Source organism: Fusarium musae, chromosome 10 (genome assembly GCF_019915245.1).
Source record: "Fusarium musae strain F31 chromosome 10, whole genome shotgun sequence".
NCBI classification, from domain to species: domain Eukaryota; kingdom Fungi; phylum Ascomycota; class Sordariomycetes; order Hypocreales; family Nectriaceae; genus Fusarium; species Fusarium musae.
Genome location: NC_058396.1, coordinates 1,142,235 through 1,160,310, shown reverse-complemented (window position 1 = coordinate 1,160,310; position 18,076 = coordinate 1,142,235). Strand labels below are relative to the sequence as shown.

Here is an 18,076-nt window from a genome sequence, read left to right as displayed (position 1 = left end):
TGCATAAACGCCAACAGCCGTCTACATCAGACGATTCACCACCATATCACGGGGCCATCTCGTTTCAAACCTCCATCGACATAGCATCCCGTCTATCCAAGCGAGTAGAAGCAAAGAATGCTTGGGAATGCAAACACCGGGCCGCGTAACCTTGGTTCTTGAAACAAGGCCACGGGAAAACTCGTCCAACTTAGTCAAAGCCTGCATCCATCTCCACCGTGACATGATTCATATCACGATGACATCTTGATCCATGGCTATTGCGATCGAGCGGTTCGCATCTTCCCGTTTCCCTGCTCATCCCAATGCAGTAATAAGCACTCGACCTCTCCGGCTTGGTATTCATAACATGTCATCTGAACTCGGCCGTGCCGCAGATATTCTCCTATCTATAGTTATCGTGATGATTGCATGCTGCATTGCATTGCCATTATATGCTTAACCAACCTTCCGGGAAGCGACCTTAGTGCCGTGCGATCAGCAGCAATTAAACCGGGACGTTTCCCTCTGATAGATGAAAAAGCCGCTGTGAAACAGGACGAATTAAAAGACTAGTTTTCCACGAATAAAACTCTAAATACGCGTTTCGCCCATTGTTTTCGCATACTGTCACTAATAAATCTGAGGCGACTATGGAGACACAGTACCCGTCCAATCTGTTTCAGGCAAGATCTCGCCAAGACGTTGCCTTGACCAGACAGGCGGATAATCGGGCTCACGTTCCGATTTTTCTTGGTCATTTTCTGTTCCTGAAACATGACACAGCGAATCGAGAGGCGGCTCTTCTGTCCGATGGCCGAAAAGACGCAATGGATCTGATGCTACACTGCAGACCGAAATAATGCCAGGCGATACGCCAGCTCTGAAGGCGAGACGCTTGGCTACTACCTCCTTTAATGTCGGCCCTCTTGATGTGGCTGTCGATGACGATCCTAGCTCCCTTTGGGAAACACGGATGCTGATACTCCTTTCGATAGGGCACGAATCCGTCTAGTTCCAGTTTTATCTCCGTTGACCAAAAGGGCCACCTTGTTTTGTGTATAGACTCACAGGAATAGATGCTCTATGTAGGTATTATAGATCAGATGGCTATATATACGTGAGGGAATCATGTCGAGATATTTCCAAATCAGCCTTTCAGCAAACTTCTCTTCACTTCTCACAAATCGACCTTTGCCCAACAAACGTTCTTGTCTACCAATTCTAAACCGCAAACATGCACTGCAACCTATCTCTCGGTGTCGTGGCTGCTCTCCTCGCCGGAGCCAACGCCCACGGTCACGTCGCAAAGGTCATTGCCGGTGGCAAGGAGTACACTGGTGGTATTCCTCACGGTGCTCCCTCTGACGCGGTCGGCTGGGCTGCTGGCAACCAAGACAACGGTTTCGTCTCACCCGATGCCTTCAAGACCGCCGATATCATCTGCCACAAGAGCGCTAAGCCCGTCTCCAACGCCGTCACTGTCGCCGCTGGTGATGTCGTCACCCTGAAGTGGGACACCTGGCCAGAGTCTCACCACGGTCCCGTCACCGAGTACCTCGCTCCCGTCAGCGGTGACTTTGCCAGCATCAACAAGCAGAGCCTTCGATGGGTCAAGGTCGCTCAGAAGGGTCTCAAGTCTGGCAACAACCCCGGTGACTGGGCCTCCGATGATCTCATCCGCGATGGCTTCTCATGGAAGTTCACAGTCCCCAAGAACCTCAAGGCCGGAAACTATGTTCTCCGACACGAGATCATCGGTCTTCACTCTGCCGGTCAGGCCAATGGTGCCCAGGCCTACCCCCAGTGCATCAACCTTAAGGTCACTGGCAGTGGCAGCCAGGCCATCAGCGGAGGTGGCGACTTCACCACCTTCTACACTCCTACCGACCCTGGTATCCTCTTCAACCTCTACCAGTCTTTCTCTTCCTACCCCATTCCCGGTCCTTCCGTCCAATCTATCTAAGACGCTTCCGAGATGGTGCAGACAAGTGGTTTCTAGCCCCCCAGGTCGAGCTTGGGACCAAAGAGCTGGGTAAAGTGCATGCCTTGGGCTCTGATATTCATTGGTCGCCGCTAGTCGGTTCACGTTTTCACAAGCAGCAGAGCTGTGTTGTCCATGTATCTACATTTATGACCCGTACAAAGTTACCTTATACAATGATCATATTGAATTCAAACAAAAAAATCCCCTCTCAAGTAGCTCACCTGGCATGATTGTATGAACGAAGTAACCCGTCAAGTCTAAACTCGCATCGTAGTGTTTCATGCGCTAAAAAAGTTCCCGTTGGCGCTTAAAACTCTGATCATGATAGGCATTTCAGGCTGAAACCATGGCTTATTGCCAGCATGTAACATAATGACTGTCTGCATATGCAATGCAACGCTAAGGATGGGCTGACCTGGGGAACACCACTGCAACATGTTGGCAAGAATTACAGTCCGAACTCTGTGGTAATGGTGTGTAGAATAGCGATAAAAGCCGTGGCGATATGCCAAGTTTATTTATGGAAGCTGGAAAAAGCTTACTTGAGATGTGGCATCCATTGCTAATACCCGACCATGCCTTTCCGTCGGGTCTGGGGTCCCGATACATTATTTGCTAAAACACCGGCGGCCCTCCAAGCATGAGGTGCCCATTTGACTGGTTGTCTCCAATGTGAGTAGCTTATTTAAGGCAGAATCTGTAATGTTGTTAAGGAAAGTTGCAAGGCACCCGCTGTGTTCTCGCCGACTTTCCATGTCATGCTCCTTTAATGAACTGAGGCACCAATTCCCAAAAACACCTCGACGGTTTTTTCTCTTTTCTTTTTCAAATAAAGATAGAAGCGTCTCTTTACCGAGGAGCTAATGAGTTCAGCGATAATTCTAACTCAAATAGGACCAGGTTGCTCTGTGGCCGACACATAAATGGTGGATGAGCAGAGAGCAACTGTGCAAAATCGAATATGTGACCAGTCGAGGTTTTGCTCTTACACCAGATTGACGAACTTTCACGTGACTAACCTAGGACACCTACCTTTATGTTCCAAAAGAACTCTACATATCATCGGCAAAGAGTGGTATAGGGGTATCTACCTATAACCTATAAACCTTCTAAAATCCGAACCTAAAATCCTAAAACTCTCTTCCCTACACCACTCTTCGTTTTTTGTAGGTCACAAGTTCGAAATTTCCATCGAATGTTCTTTTTGACGCTTGGGATCATATAGAATATGCTTTGAGCCGAAGTGTTGCTATCGATTCAAACCACGATGCATAGCTGCCAAGGTGTTGCGTGGAGGCTCATTTTGACATAGGATGCCAAATCTTTATATTAAATGGCCAAGAATAATTCCGCAGTCTGGGAAACGTATGCCACATAAAATGCTATTATTTTTAGATGGCTTCGTATACGTAAGAGGGGGCAAGGCGGGTAATCTATTGCGAGGATCGCATATGCTGGCAAGCAACGGATGATGCCTAGAAAAAGGTCCAGCATAAACACTGTGTAAACACCAGCATGATATCCCAGGACTACTGAGTAGGACGCAAATGATGAGTGACGCAGCATCTTTGTTGTTCCAGGTATGAGCTTCTATTGGAAACCTTGATTCCCACGTAAGTGTGCTATTGTTTGGAGAGAAACTTTAGTAGCTTATGTCGTTGACGGAACCTTCCTTGTGTATAGCACTATACCGATGTATTGAAGAGGAAAAGAAAAATAAAATAGTTCTCACATGGAATAACCGCCACGAGTTCAAGTCTAACACTCCACCTCAGGCTGATTGTTGTCCAAACATACCAATATGGAATATACGACGAAGAAAATGAGCATACAAAAGGGGCCCAAGACGCTAGTTCCACTAGAACCCAGAAAGGCGAGGAGATTCAATCTCGCACAAACAGTTGTTAAAGCTCAAATTCCGCAGCCCGGAGCCCATTCCGTTCTAGAGAGCTGAGATACTGACTTCTTGACCAGGCCCAGTACAGATCTGAAATTGGAAGGTCCAAGATATACGATGTTGATGTCAACTACGTAGGAAATGTATAGCATGAAATGTATACACACGGGTCATTAACACTATGTGATTAATCTAGTCTAAAACGAGGGGGTTCTTTCAGCATTTTGATGCCCAGGTTTCCCTTGGGTTGGCGGCAACCCCCTAAGCTCTATCGAATTTTCATCGCTAAATGTGCTCAAACGCTCGTGGTGTACTCTCACTTCTTCAGTCTTCATCACGCCTCCAGAGCTCATGGACATCTTAGTCTGGCTTTGGCTTCCGTCGGAATCGTCCTGGAGATGCTCTTGCGATTCTTGCCATCCTGACATGATGACGACCGAATTTCGACCATATCGTGAGTTGGGGTTATATCGCTTGGACTGCCGAGCATTTGATGCCCCGGCTGTGTTCCTTGTGTCGACGTCGCGCGGTGTTGTATTGGTCCTGTTACGGTTGTAGCTTCGTGAACTTGACTTAAGTTCTCGATACAGCATACGACTGTCTGAATTAGCAAGGCGGCTACATCAGAGGAAAGGTGATTGCAACATACAGAACTGGAATGCAGATAGCCATGATGGAAGCGGCAGGCTCAGTCAAGGTCCAAATCGTGAGGTCGACACGGTCGTAGGTGATGTCCTCACTCTTCATACTGACGACCAGCACAGCCTTGACTATACCAGTAATTCCGGCGCTTTGAGTATGTTAGTAACTTGCTACTGCATGCTGATGACACCTTGTACTCACATAGCACCCAAACTCATAGCGACAGCAACGCCGAGTCGCTCTCGCCGACGCATGGTCATGCGCATCAGGATGACCCAAGGAAGTAAAGCAAGAACAAAGTCAAGGATCGCGGAGTAATCTGGGAAATGTAAGTCGCCAACCACCATAATTGTCAGAGATCCAAGGACGTACAAGCAGCGAATAGTTGAAAAGTTAGAAGCTTTGACTTATCCCAGCAAGTTCCAGGCACCTTGTGATTCCATACCCTCTCGAGAGGCGTGCATTTGGCGAAACCGAAAATCCAGACCAAGTTCATCGAGACGTTGATAGTGACGATAATAAAGATGAGGAAGTATTTCATCCATGCGTTGGTGGCAATTCGATATAACGTGATGGCGAAAGATGTCTTGCTGATTGTCGTGGCCATTATACCAAAGGCGGCTCCCACAATGGTCGTCTTGTTTATTATTATCAGATTCTCGTCACTAATCGTAGCTGCGTGCCGTCCGAAGCCGAGAGATACGAGATATGTGTTGAGGGAGACAGAAATGGCGAGCGCCACCTATAATCAGAGCATCCACTGGTCAGAGACAGCATCGAGAGAGGCATATTCAGATAACTTACCCAGGCCGCGATAAGGCACCAATCATCATGCCATAAGCCTTTGCCTCTCCATAGTTTGCAGTAGACACGTAAAAACAACAAGATGAGACTCAGTAGGCACAGGGTCCATATTGATACCAGCAACCTGGTTCCTCGTTCATCTTCCATTGTAAAGCTCAAAGAACGAGAAGACAAGGGAAATAAAAAAAAGAAAAAAGAAACGAGACGTCAAGACATGTGCGGCAAGCAATGGAGGGAGAGCCAGACGCCGATCCGGATTTCGGGCAGCCAACAGCGGAGATCCTGGGAATAGTGGTCCCCGGGGGTTTTATATACAAGGTCGCAGTGACACTCGGCCCCCCTTGGAATTAACCTTGATCAAAAGGTCCCCTCCGAGGTCAATCGTGTCATCAACATCAGATTCAGTAGGGATTGACAGACATAGCGGCCGAACAGATGGATTCAGCCAGGTCAGCGCTTTGATCGCGCACCCACCAGAATAGGGCTGCAGCGCACAGATGGTGGCAACAGGAACCTCTGCAGCGCCCCTTTTTCTCCTTGTCGGAGCCGACTTTTACTGGGTTGATCAATGGGGATGGGATGGCTACAGTGGTCATTGCCAAGTTTGGAACAGCGGACCAGTGCCGCTAGACTGGTAATTTTGGCGCGTTAGTAGCTGAAAGCTCAGAGGACTGCCCTTCTGCCGTCTACTGATACGTCGGAAAAATTCGTTCCCAGCTCAGATCTAACAAATGCCTGTCGTCAAGAGCCGAGCTTCCGGCGGCCGACCGGGTATAGCATGCGAGGATCAAACACACTGCCAAACGAGACGGGCATCTAATCCAAGGTCCTTCCACCTTATTCATAAACCTGGTTAAACGAGAGGTGTTGGCTGCTTACTGACCTACCTGCACATGGGTCCATGCTGATCCGGGTGTGATTCCACGTGTGTACCAAGGAACGACGATGATCTTTTCTTTTCTCGAGAAAAATAACCAGAATCATGGGACGAACCTCGCATGAACCGTGTTGACAGATCTTACAGGTCAGAAAAAGAAAGCAAGCGAAAGGACCCGAGCTCGATTAATTGTCACTGCTTGGCGATGAGAACCACGTCGGATGTAACCCTAGAGGAGCAATGATTTACGGTCCCTTGACGGAAATCATGGTTACAAAGTGGGAACGAGTCCAGCATTTTAATGAACCGCGTATCACTGCATTGCTCGGTGACCTGTCAACGGACATTCATCCCGGAGCTACTAAAAGGTTCATTACAACCCACACGATCGTGAGACCTAGACAAAAGTTCAGCATCCTTCGTTTCTCTAGCTTGCTCACCAAGGAAGTTTTTGAGGTACCCGAAGGGCGCCAAGACTCTAAAAATATGGATTCCTTTTTACGAATATCCATAGATGGAGCATAATGCCCATAAGCTCTTGACGAATTGACCAAGAGTGACTCCATTCAGTGTCCGTCTCTCGGAGGCGTCCCATAATCACGCAACAATCCCTTAGCGAGTGACACAGTCCAGCATCGGCTTTGTCCTCTAGGGGCTACGTCCGCCATTTTAGGGCGTTTTGAGCGTCTCTTAGTCCGCCGTCTAAGCCTATTTAGGGACTGGTTGCGATGTTGGCGGCCCTTTGCCTCTAGAAGCAATCTAAACCTTCTGCCAAGTACCAACGGCTTTTTTTTTTACCTGAAGGCCCGGGAATACCGGCTTCCGGCGCAGGAATTTAGGTCAGTTGGTCCAGCGAGTTCATGCTGGCGAGTGTTTATAATGGAGATATACTGCAGTAGTCAGTAGAGTTATTTGATGGCTGATGGAGCAATCCTTTTGGGGAGATTTGCAACTCGAGATGTCAATGACTCGAGATCGGAGCATCATGTGGGGGAGCTGATCCTGATCGGCCACACTTGGTCGGTGTTGGAGAAAGAATATGGAAGGGATCGACAGCTACCAAAGCATATTTCCTCCCAGGCAGCGAGATGTTCTGCGTGCTCGCTGCAATTCTTCCGAGCAACAAAGGAGCAGTTCTTTTAGGCGAATGCTGGCTCTTCTTCGGATGCACAATCCCTGGGGCAAGAGAATGTAATTTCACTCAAGTCATGACATGGTAGACCATGTAATTTGTATGGACAATGCTCCGGTCTCACGGCCCACCAGGCCTTGACGTCCGTTGAACTTAAAGACAGCGATCGACATGGCAAGCCACTGATGCAAGTATCTTAAACGAGCTTTCTCATTTTTCTTCCAGACGTTGTCTAGAAGCTCAGCTCGCGATCCTCACTGCACGCACCTTGTCCCTTTGTCAAAACGCAACAAGATGCATTCCTCAAACACACTAAGCCTGCTCTTGGCGGCTTTCTCTGGTTATGCCTCTGCCCTCCCTCATTATCCTGCCCCTCCTGTCCCTGGCGTTCCTGGTGATCACCACCCTCCCGGACCTCCAGGACCTCCTAATCCTCCTCCCCCTCCGTCTCCCTCTGCTCCCGCTCCCGGCCCTCCCAACGTTTCCCCTCCAGGCGTTCCTACTGTTCACGTCTGCAACGGAACTTACCAGGGCAAGCATGACACCACGTATGATCATGATCTGTTCCTTGGCATGCCCTATGCCCAACCTCCCGTAGGCCCCTTGCGTTTCTCCTCACCCAAATCTCTTGATAAGACCTGGAAGGGACCTCGAAATGCCACTGAGTTCGGATGGATGTGCATTGGTTACGGCTCTGATACCCAGAACCTCGGCAACCCTGTCAACGAGGACTGCTTGACTATTAACATCGTACGACCTTCTGGTGTCAAGGCTGGAGATGAGCTTCCCGTTGGTCTTTGGGTTCATGGCGGCGTAAGTTCCCGTCTTATAAACTAAACGCTATATTATGACTAACCATATGACAGAGCTACACCAACGGCGGTTCCCGAGACCCTAGGTACAACCTGAGCTACATCGTTGACCAGTCCGTCAAGGAGGGAAAGCCCATCGTCGCTGCCTCCATCAACTACCGTGTATCGCAATGGGGCTTCCTCTTCAGCGAGGAGATGCAGAAGGAGAATGCCGGTAACTTGGGCTTCAAGGATCAGCGCCTGGCTATGAGATGGCTGCAGGATAACGTCGCCGCCTTCGGTGGTAGCCCCGACAAGGTCACTATCTGGGGAGAGTCTGCTGGCGCTCGATCCCTGGGTATGCAGCTTGTCGCTTACGAGGGTCAGCACAACAACCTCTTCCGTGCTGCTGTCCTCGAGTCTGGTAGCCCTGTTGCGCTGTTCAATGAGGCCTCTGATTGGCAGGAGTACTATGATGCTCTTGTCAAGAAGACTGGATGCGACTCTGCCTCCGACAGCCTCGAGTGTCTTCGTGGCCTTCCTTGGGAGACCCTGAACAACATCTTCAACAACACTACCCCTCTCGATGTTACTGCCCCTACTCTCACTGCGGTTATCGACGGTGACTTCATGACCGCCCAGGCCTCTAAGCTCCTCCTGGCTGGCAAGTTCGCTCACGTCCCTCTTCTCATGGGTAACAACTTCGACGAGGGTACTGCCTACGCTAAGAAGGGTATCAACACTACCGAGCAGTTCCAGTCCTGGCTCTCCAGCCTCGGCCTCAGCCAGACTCAGGTCACTACTGCTACTACTTTGTACCCTGACATCCCTGCTGACGGAATCCCCGCATCTTTCACTGGCCGTCCTACCAACGAGTATGGCTCCCAGTGGAAGCGTGCCGCCGCCTTCGCTGGTGACTTCCAGCAGCACGCCGGACGACGCCTCTTGGCCCAGGTCTACTCCGGCTCTTCCATTCCCGTCTTCTCCTACCTCTGGAATGTTTACGTCAATGGCCTTCCAGCCATCATTGGAGCCACCCACTTCCAGGAGGTCGCTTTCGTCTTCAACAACGTCAAGGGCGTTGGTTACAAGCCTAGCCCCTTTGAAGGCAAGCCCGAGACTTTCGTTGAGCTCGCTGACCTCATGAGCAAGATGTGGGTTTCTTTCATGCATGACTTGACACCCAATACTGTCAAGACTGCGCCAAGCCATGTTACCTGGCCTCAGTACACACTCGAAGAGCCTCTTAACATTGTCTTCGATGTCAACAAGACTGATCTCAGCTACACTGCTGTTGACAACGTCCGAAAGGAGGAGGTTGCTTTCCTCCTTGACAGTGTCTTTGCCTAAGTTCGTGGCCAGCAGTCAATACGTTGGCTAGCTGTAATGTATAATAGGGTGCCATTTCAACATCCTTCTGAAGACGTATCGGCCAGGTGGCCAAAGCCTTTTAACACTTTGTATATAGCTTTATCTTCGATTCGTATTAGCGAGCATCTAGCCATGACTTGAATAGATCAAAACATCACATAGTCACACACTATGTATCGTAATTTACAATAGGTTCTGGTTCTCGAGCAACTCATTCGCCCATCCTACGGTAGACATACTCTAGCTACTGCCAACTGGATTCCACCATATTCACAAACACCTTGCCCCGGTAACCAGTAACAATCTACTCTCTCTTGGTGAAGACCAGCTGGCATTCGTCCTGATATCATCAAAAGTTAGTGTATGTTAATGTTGCAAAGTTCCAAAGCATGCAACAAACTTACCTCAGGAAACAAAGTAGCAAACACTCTAATCTCTTCCGAGCGGCTGGTTGCATGATGCACCCAGTCTAGTTCCAGAGAGGCCTTGCCAATCATGGCAGCCATAGTAAGCGGAACGTACTTGCGAGCCAGGCAATCGTGAGGACCGGCTCCAAAGACAAGCCAATTCTTTGTCTTGGATTCGGCGTCACCCGTGATCCATCGGTCAGGGTCAAAAGTCTCAGGGTTGGGATAGGCTTGAGGATCGTGAAGCGCGGGGTAGCACGTAGGGACGATGAGAGTGCCTTTGGATACTGTGTACTTGGGCGTGACCGGGAAGGATTTGGTAGCCTCATAGGGGACGAAAATAACAGGAGGACGATATCGAAGAAGCTCCTTGATGACTGCGTTGGTGTAGGGAAGGGACTCGAGCATTGACAACTCGAATGGTTGGTGCCTGTTGCCATTTCGTACGGCAAGATTCTCTTCTCGAAGGCGATCGAGAACATCGGGGCGTTGAGCGAGGACCTGGAATAGCCACGTAGTGGCGCTGCTAGAGGCATCTTGGGAAGCGAACAAGAAGGTGAACATAGTCTGCCCGATTTCATCGTCTGTAAACTCACGGATCAAGTTTCGTGGTTTCTCAACTCCCTCTTCTCCTGCAGCAATACGGTCGTTGTACTTCTTGGACTCCATCATGTGCAAGACCCATTGATCAACGATACATCGTGGCTCAGCGCCAGAAGTCATGTTAGCCTTACAAGCCGCAGCACACTTGGCAAACTCAGCCAGCACGGCATCTGCTGTACGTTTTCCCTTCCAGCACTTTGTGAAGGGAACATAGACGGAGAGGGGGACGTTGACGAGCTCAAGGGCGGCTGTGACTTCATAGAAGTCGTCGGCGATCTTCTCGACAGCATCTTGTGATATGTAATCTCCAAAAAATGTTCGACAAGAGAGAGCACAATTGATCTCTCGAAAGAGACGCATAAATGCCATAGGCTTCCCCTTGTTGGCCTCGCTTGCTGCTACGAACCGGCCGAAGTAATCATCGTATACCTTCTCTTGAACGGGTAGGTAAGTGCTGAGTGCTTTGTTGACGAAGAGCCCGTTTAGCCCTTTGCGGTACTCAGTATGTGCCTTGCCTTGAAGGAAGACCCAGGCGTTCGGCCGCAGGAGGGTTTCGGCCATAGGGACGATGCATGGTTTGGCGTATGTTGGGGACTTGAACACTTTGTGTGCGATATCTCGATCGGAAGCGAGGACGACGAACCTTGTCAATGATATGAGCGGCTTTTATCGCGAAGAAGTGGGATACAACTTACTTGTGGAACACCGAAACGCAACTAAGAGGACCGCTAGCCCATTGGGCGAGATAGTGGTCGAACTTGGGATAGAGTGCTCGGATGAAGGGGCCCATGAAAGGGATCTTGAAGGCTGGACCGGCAATTGGGCCCTTACGCCAGAGATACATGCATTGATCGTATGCAATCAAGACAACCAGGATCGCAAGGAGTATTTGAGCGTTGCTGTAGCCTTTGAGGTAGCTTGAGAGCAGCCCATTCCCGTTGGAAATGTCCTCTTTCAAGGTTGAGCTGGCGTTGCTGATCGCTGCCTCGTGTCTGGGGCTGACTATGGATGTCATTCTAGGAGCGAAAGTGAACAGAGCAGCCGACCGATGTATTGAAACTGGTACAGATCCGGGGGAATAGAGGACTTATAAGGTAGGACTCAAATCATGCTGGGTCTAGTTGAGGAGTTATCTAGGAACTTAACATCCAGTACTGATCGGATCTTACAATAAGAATACGAGCTCCCTGAGTATGCCTCGAGTATTGGACGGCTTATCATCTGATCCAAAGGATCTGGCTGTTTGACTTGATGCGCCTCCCGGTATGGTCATCGGAATGCGATGGGCTAATATTGGTAGATTCGAAGTTACTGCATATGTACTAGACTCCGATCTGCAAGGTGGAGAAGGTGACTCGTGTATCTGTATCATATCAGGTCCTTCTCGACGTTCAGCTTGTCGCAATCCTTCTAAATTGGTATCCGGCCACGTAAATGATGTCTCGCCTTGCCTCTTACTGAGTTCCATACCATCCACCGAGGGATCTCCAAGTCCATCTGTAAACTAAAAAGTATACCTCGAACTTCAATGGTATATTCTATTCCGATGTCATTGCTGTCAAACATGCTTGCTGTCGTAGGTCCCGGCTATAGCCTGATCCCTCGCTCCTTTACTGCCGGGGCAGCATTGCTCGCTTGGTTTCCCGGCTCGCGGAGACTAGTACTCTTTAGGACTAGTCTCCGATCGAAAATCATGAAGCCGAATACGCAATTGCAGCGCCGCCGCAGCCAATTCGCGAATCAACGTGTCGTACGTTTTTCGAGGGCTTCTTTGTGTCCGCTTTCAGGCTTGTCGGAATTTTAAGTGATTGTCTCAATTGATATTTGTGCGTGCTCATGTCAGAATTGCTTCCCACTGTTGCCGGAACACTTCTGCGCGCTCCGTCTCTAGCCACAGAATATTCCGTAAATGGACAGCAACATCATCCCAAGATTGCAAACCCATAGCATTTGCTGCAATTTTGGCGGCGTATATGAGCCATTGTATATCTGTTGGATCCGTAGCCGAGACAATTGTGACTGAGAGCACCCAGATCTGCAGGGAACCGAAGAAGACGCTGCCTGTCTTGCCTGCTAGAGGCTGGAGCTGGCTCTTGAGACGCTGAATGATCCTGTTGGCCAGCTCCGTATGCGTATAATAAGTTGTGCCATGTATGATGAGCATGTAGAGTGTTATGGCGCATCGTAGACACTCCGATTGAGGCGAGTTCGTGAGTGGTGGAATGAGCAAAAGCTTGTGAACCACGAAACATGTAAGATCGTGAAGTTCGGTGCCTATTGAACTCAAGGCGTTGGGTTGGTGAAATATGCCGCGCAAGCGAGTTAGAATATTTGCTATCTCGCGATCGAGGAGGAGATCTTCAACAACGGGGTCTGGGATCTCAAGGAAGGATGATGCGAGAAGCCATTGTAGTGTTGGACCAACTCCATCTCCAATTCCAAGGTCGTCCTGTATTGCATATTGAGGAGAGCCTGTGACGAGCAACGATACCCTTTGAAATCAGTTCAGCAAGTATTTTAGTGGTAGGAAGATATGACTCACCAAGCAATCATCCTCGCGGTCAATGGGCTTACTTGTTTTACTTGATCAAGTCCACCTCGGATCCCAACAATACGTTTCGCTCCGTCTATATGCGCTCTACTGGCCTCAATATTCCCTTTTCCATGCTAGACTCGAGAGTCAATCAACAGACTTTTAGTCGGTAGCTCGAAGAAAACACTCACTTCGATGGCCGCCAAGGTGACAACAGAGTTCAATGTCTCATCTTGAATCGCCAGCAACGAACTTCCAATCTTCTTCCGTATTAGAGATACAGAATCTACCATGAGAAGTTCTGATACAGGGAAGCCCTTCTGGGCACGCCTCTCTTCATCTAATGACGCCGTCTGTATAGAAACATGGAACAATGCTGGATCTGCAAGAGCTAATGGCCACCAAGAGACAATGAATGGATTTGAGGACATGCTCAAATCCAGAGGGTAATATTGAAAAGAGATGTTGGAGAGAACTAGTTATTGAGTCAGATATTAGACCATCCTGAAACTTGGTAGACAATGCTTTACAGTGTTGTATCAATCGTTGGACGTGGACTCTTGGAAGTCTGGTGGCTGGATATGAGTCAAACGGATCGAAGGAATTGCCAGCGGGTGCGAATAGCTCCAGTGAGTCTTGAGAGGCCGATTCTAAATTTCGGCTCTGTATCGAATACGTCTTCACCTCAGACTTGTCTATCGACCTGCTCCGAGCCGGCTGTTCCGGTGTTGGCGACGATGTTGTCGACGATGAAGACAAAGGCACGTTTGCGTAAATACACGTGACTTTTCTCTTGAGACATCGTGAACATTTGGGAGTTCCGAGATCGCAACTGTGTTTTGCCTTCGCGCAGGCATTACAAGATCGTCGGAGCGAGGTTCGCATGGTTAACCGAGACGAGTTAGATGATAGTGATAGTAGAGGAGGAAGTTTATTAACGCGGTAGCAATCAAGTGGAGTTGTCAGTGAAACGGTCTAGCCTCTTTTGGGCCTGACCGTTATGTGACACTTCGGCCAACTAGATTACCCTGTACCCTGGCAGAGATCGACCGATGCATCACGCAAGCACGCATGGTATGCCGCTTTTGGTCGACACGACAAGATCAACGCCCATTCATTATGACCTCACTTACGCAATTGCGGTAGCTAGCATTGCCTCTTAACGATATTTCGGCGAAACACAAAAGCTATTAGCTATTTTTACTTCTTGCCGTGCGGGTACAGCAACCGTTGTGTAAGACGGAACAATTCCAAATCAGGAACGAGACATGAACGAGGAGCGAGAATTCGGGAAACAGCCACGTAGTAGATTAACCAGGTACGGTATCATAGTGTAACGAACTAACACCTTTCAAGTTAACATGAGTTACATTTACCCTGAGGCTTTCCCTTTTGTGTTGCAGAATGTCACGGAACTGACATTGAGGCAGCTGTTGGGCAGGTATGCATTCCTAAGCCAGACCAAGAACTGACCTATTTGTACCTAACAAGGAGGCCTTTAGACTCAAATGTGACCAGCAAAAATGTTATTAATGAAACTATCGTACATACTCATCTAGAATCTAAGTAATTCGTAATGCAACTTAACCGACCACATGCCATTCTCAACCAGAAGCGTCAGCTCAGCTTCTATGTATCATCAACCTGAAACGTATAATCACTAACATTCCCATCAGGGCGCCACTAGTCCAATTTGGAAGAACACTCTCCATGTTTAGGAACCTCACCGCAGATACGCCCGCTCAACAAGACTTACGCCATCAGGTCCTTGGCCAAACCCGGGGCAAAAGAAGCGAGTCTGATGCCATACAGATCTCGGATCAGGTCGAGCCTGGCCTGACACTCTTTAACTTGCCCTGGGCTACTATGCGGGCTTGAGATAGCGATAGCAAGTGGCCAGACCAGATGGTACATGATGACGCTCTGACGTTGCGGTACGGGAAGTGGGATACCCTGCTCGCTCACTTCGCCCATCAGGTAAGGCAAGACACTGCAGAGCCTCTGAGTCATTGAAACAACTTGCTTTTCGGCGATGGTGGCGGTGGTCTGAGCGAGCTGAACCTGCGGACTGCTCTTTGAGTCCACGAGCCGCAGGAGGGTTGCAGCGCATACATGCAGCCTCCCGAAGAACAATATGAGGTACATGTTGAAGAAGACCCACGTGCACGCCGTCCATCGCGATTGAAAGCTGACCAAGGGCCTATTATTCGGCGTCGCGGGTCGCTTGTCCGCTGTTTGCTGAGGTTGTAGTCGTGTAGGCATGGCCTTTTCGATCATGGCCAACTCAGCGCCGATTGCCAAGGCTTCTTGGATAACCGGAACGAGTAATCCCCGTTGCTTATTCGGTGTCGATGTCGAATCTGCACTCGTGATTCGCCTAGCTGCCCTGTAGAACTGTCCAATGCGAGTGACGACCAGGGCTAAGCGGATCACTGGGTTTGATGTGTCGAGCTGTGAGTCGGGGATGACCAGACAGTCCATATCGTCCTTGGCCATGAGTGAGGGGATTTGCTTATTTTGTGTCTCAGCATCCATGGCTATAAGCGTCCCGTTAAGATCTACTAACCATTTGAGTGAAAATCCACGAATGCAAGTTCGACTCTTCGACATTTGTTATCACGCGGTGCCCGACTACGTCGAATAACTTGGAAATGCCGGCCATGTGCACGGCCTTGGTCGTTTGACCTTGGCATTCGATATCCTTGGGAGTTCGTCAGCGAGTTGCAGATCATTGCAGCACAGGACTTACCTCAATCATGCCCAGCAGCATCAGGGATGCCAATGTTTCATCTTTCAGGGGCCGCTTGGATGCAGACAGATCTCTGTTGACAGTCCGCAAAGCAGCCCCATAGTGGTATCGTGCGGTGACATAGAGCGTTGACGACTTGTAGTGTCTCGATAGCGACATGTGAGCTGCAGCAAGAAGGGCCGGGCGTATGCACGATGACCGACTAGAGCTCCTGTACATGCCCTCTAGAAAGTCGAGGTGCCCCTTGATGACGCCTGGCGCCGGCAAGACGCAGTACTCGTGCAGGAAATACGAGATGGACTCATCCTCGAACGAGGGTTGGGGTTGTCGACAAACCCCTGAGCCTCTGAACCTCGCTTTTTCGTAGCCGAGCCCCATGGTCTGCGCGGAAAAGTTGCCGGGCTCATCACGAACAAGGCTATGTCCAGGCTCTCCGTGGAAGCGGAACGCTAGTGGTCGATCATAGCCGGGGCATAGAGCCTTGTAGAGCTCGCAGCGTCGACATCCTGGGCGTCTGCCATCGCACTGGTAGGAACAGGTTAGTTAGGATAGGGGCTGGACCGTTGACCTGTCAGATTCGGATTGATTGACCAGGAAACTTACTTTGATCTTTCGCTTCCTGCAGCGGCTGCAGCCCCGGCTGAGGGTTCCGGGGAAGACCATGTCGTGTCTTGGGGCTTGGCTCAGCTAATGATATTGGTTAAGTCACTTAGATTCTGTGGATTGTTGGTTGGGCTGAAATGTTGTTCTTGGGCATGTTCTCAGTGGAGCTCTGAGCAACAACTCTTGTAAATTATATCCTATGGGAGAAGTTTCTGGCCATTGCTTATCTAGAAACGACCAATTAAGCTTGGCATGTCTCGAATGGCTGCCTGAGTAAGCATGTATGTCATTTATCTAGGATCGCATTGGTGGAATTACGGCCTTGCATGGTTAGTATCAGTCCTTAAAACGTCAAAGCGTCGCAACCTAGGCTTGTTGTAGCATAGACCTGGTCTTTGAACACGGCCCCTGGGCGCTGGCTACCAAAATTACGAGCCTTTGGCGGCTTGGAGTTATCGTGTATCAACTCTCTGATGTGCGCCACAGCAAGGGCTCCGGATGAACCGCACCTATTGGAACCTACGAGGCGTTCCACGCTTGCCCTCGAGAACAATGGCTTAGGCCTCCGGGAGTGTCAGCTCTGAAGCCGCGACTGCTGTCCCAGGCCAATTTTGCAAGGCAAGTGTCTGGTCTCATTAACCACGGGGTAGCCGTTATCTTAAATGTTACGTTGTAAGATATCTGTCATTTAGTTAGGACCGCTGTCACAGACATTGGGAATCATTTGACCCACTGTCTTGGGCCTCCGATACCGTAACGCTACCAAGCTTCGCCGGGAAGATAATCTAAGATCAAGCAGTCACTCTGCAGTATCTGATCGACCTGCTAGCCAACGTTTTAAATACAGGGTCAGGAAAAGGTTTCAACGGTCTCGCTCCATCCGATTCGTCAGGGCCCCCTGCCATGATCGCCCCGACTACTTAACCAGTAGTAGTGTTGACTGATAATAACTGCCGCGACATTGCGTGCGGCCAAGACACGTCCTCACCCAAATTGTATTGCTTTTATCTTGCCGTGCAGTGACGATTCCTGGACGATACGTCAACGGCTTCTCATAGTGCATGTATGTAATATGCGGCGGTCCGATAGTATCGCCGTTCTAGACTTAGCACTTTGGAGCCAGGGAGTCAGGGCTAGACCCAATCTGTGTCGTTCCCCAACGTCTTAGCGCGAGGGTATTTAAAGAGAAGCATAGAGCCGTTTTGTTCCCACGCGTGTAATTCCCCGCCTTTATCTTTATCTCCGGTGACCGATTGTGAGCAGAGCCTCGCAAGGACGCCTGCTCTGCACGCCGTGACCCTTCTACGCCTGAATCATGCCATCCAAGTCGCTCAGCCAAGCCAGAAATGGGAACCGTAGGAGGTACGACTCTGAGGCCTCTTCCCTTCGCCCTGCCGAACCTTAAAACTGACCGAGCTGACCTTATGCAGCCATACAAAGTCACGCATGGGCTGCTTGACGTGGTGTGTGGGACTTTAAAGACTTTCGATACTAGTCGAACATACTAATCAGTATTTGTCTGGTCCAGTAAGCGCCGTCACATCCGTTGCGACGAGAACTATCCCCAGTGGTAGGTGGACCGTGCCTCTATACTAAGGCGATCATCAGCTCATGATCTCCAAGCCAGAACTGCACTAAGCACAAGGTCAAATGCTCCTTTCACGATACACCGTCACAAGAGGAGTTACTACTCCAGCCCTC

General features: G+C 49.7%; 6 protein-coding genes across 6 annotated transcripts; 2 read left to right on the top strand and 4 right to left on the bottom strand.

Annotated features, from left to right (window-relative positions):
* Nucleotides 1-1,216: 1,216 nt before the first annotated feature.
* Nucleotides 1,217-1,945, top strand: J7337_012544 (uncharacterized protein; the record flags this gene model as incomplete). The annotated part of the gene is made up of 1 exon (XM_044830060.1): nucleotides 1,217-1,945. One exon carries the CDS (start codon nucleotides 1,217-1,219, stop codon nucleotides 1,943-1,945), a length of 729 nt encoding a protein of 242 aa, XP_044674976.1.
* A 1,963-nt stretch (nucleotides 1,946-3,908) lies between these two features.
* J7337_012543 (uncharacterized protein) lies at nucleotides 3,909-5,112 on the bottom strand (the record flags this gene model as incomplete). The annotated part of the gene is made up of 5 exons (XM_044830059.1): nucleotides 3,909-3,953; nucleotides 4,184-4,460; nucleotides 4,513-4,653; nucleotides 4,707-4,824; nucleotides 4,878-5,112. 5 exons carry the CDS (start codon nucleotides 5,110-5,112, stop codon nucleotides 3,909-3,911), a joined length of 816 nt encoding a protein of 271 aa, XP_044674975.1.
* A 2,500-nt stretch (nucleotides 5,113-7,612) lies between these two features.
* Nucleotides 7,613-9,459, top strand: J7337_012542 (uncharacterized protein; the record flags this gene model as incomplete). The annotated part of the gene is made up of 2 exons (XM_044830058.1): nucleotides 7,613-8,131; nucleotides 8,185-9,459. 2 exons carry the CDS (start codon nucleotides 7,613-7,615, stop codon nucleotides 9,457-9,459), a joined length of 1,794 nt encoding a protein of 597 aa, XP_044674974.1.
* A 325-nt stretch (nucleotides 9,460-9,784) lies between these two features.
* On the bottom strand, nucleotides 9,785-11,505 carry J7337_012541 (uncharacterized protein; the record flags this gene model as incomplete). The annotated part of the gene is made up of 3 exons (XM_044830057.1): nucleotides 9,785-9,820; nucleotides 9,885-11,133; nucleotides 11,186-11,505. 3 exons carry the CDS (start codon nucleotides 11,503-11,505, stop codon nucleotides 9,785-9,787), a joined length of 1,605 nt encoding a protein of 534 aa, XP_044674973.1.
* An 819-nt stretch (nucleotides 11,506-12,324) lies between these two features.
* Nucleotides 12,325-13,043, bottom strand: J7337_012540 (uncharacterized protein; the record flags this gene model as incomplete). Its single annotated transcript, XM_044830056.1, has 2 exons — nucleotides 12,325-12,982; nucleotides 13,033-13,043. The coding sequence occupies 2 exons, from the start codon at nucleotides 13,041-13,043 to the stop codon at nucleotides 12,325-12,327; spliced, it is 669 nt and encodes a 222-aa protein (XP_044674972.1).
* A 1,732-nt stretch (nucleotides 13,044-14,775) lies between these two features.
* On the bottom strand, nucleotides 14,776-16,435 carry J7337_012539 (uncharacterized protein; the record flags this gene model as incomplete). The annotated part of the gene is made up of 3 exons (XM_044830055.1): nucleotides 14,776-15,624; nucleotides 15,773-16,297; nucleotides 16,376-16,435. 3 exons carry the CDS (start codon nucleotides 16,433-16,435, stop codon nucleotides 14,776-14,778), a joined length of 1,434 nt encoding a protein of 477 aa, XP_044674971.1.
* Nucleotides 16,436-18,076: the final 1,641 nt, after the last annotated feature.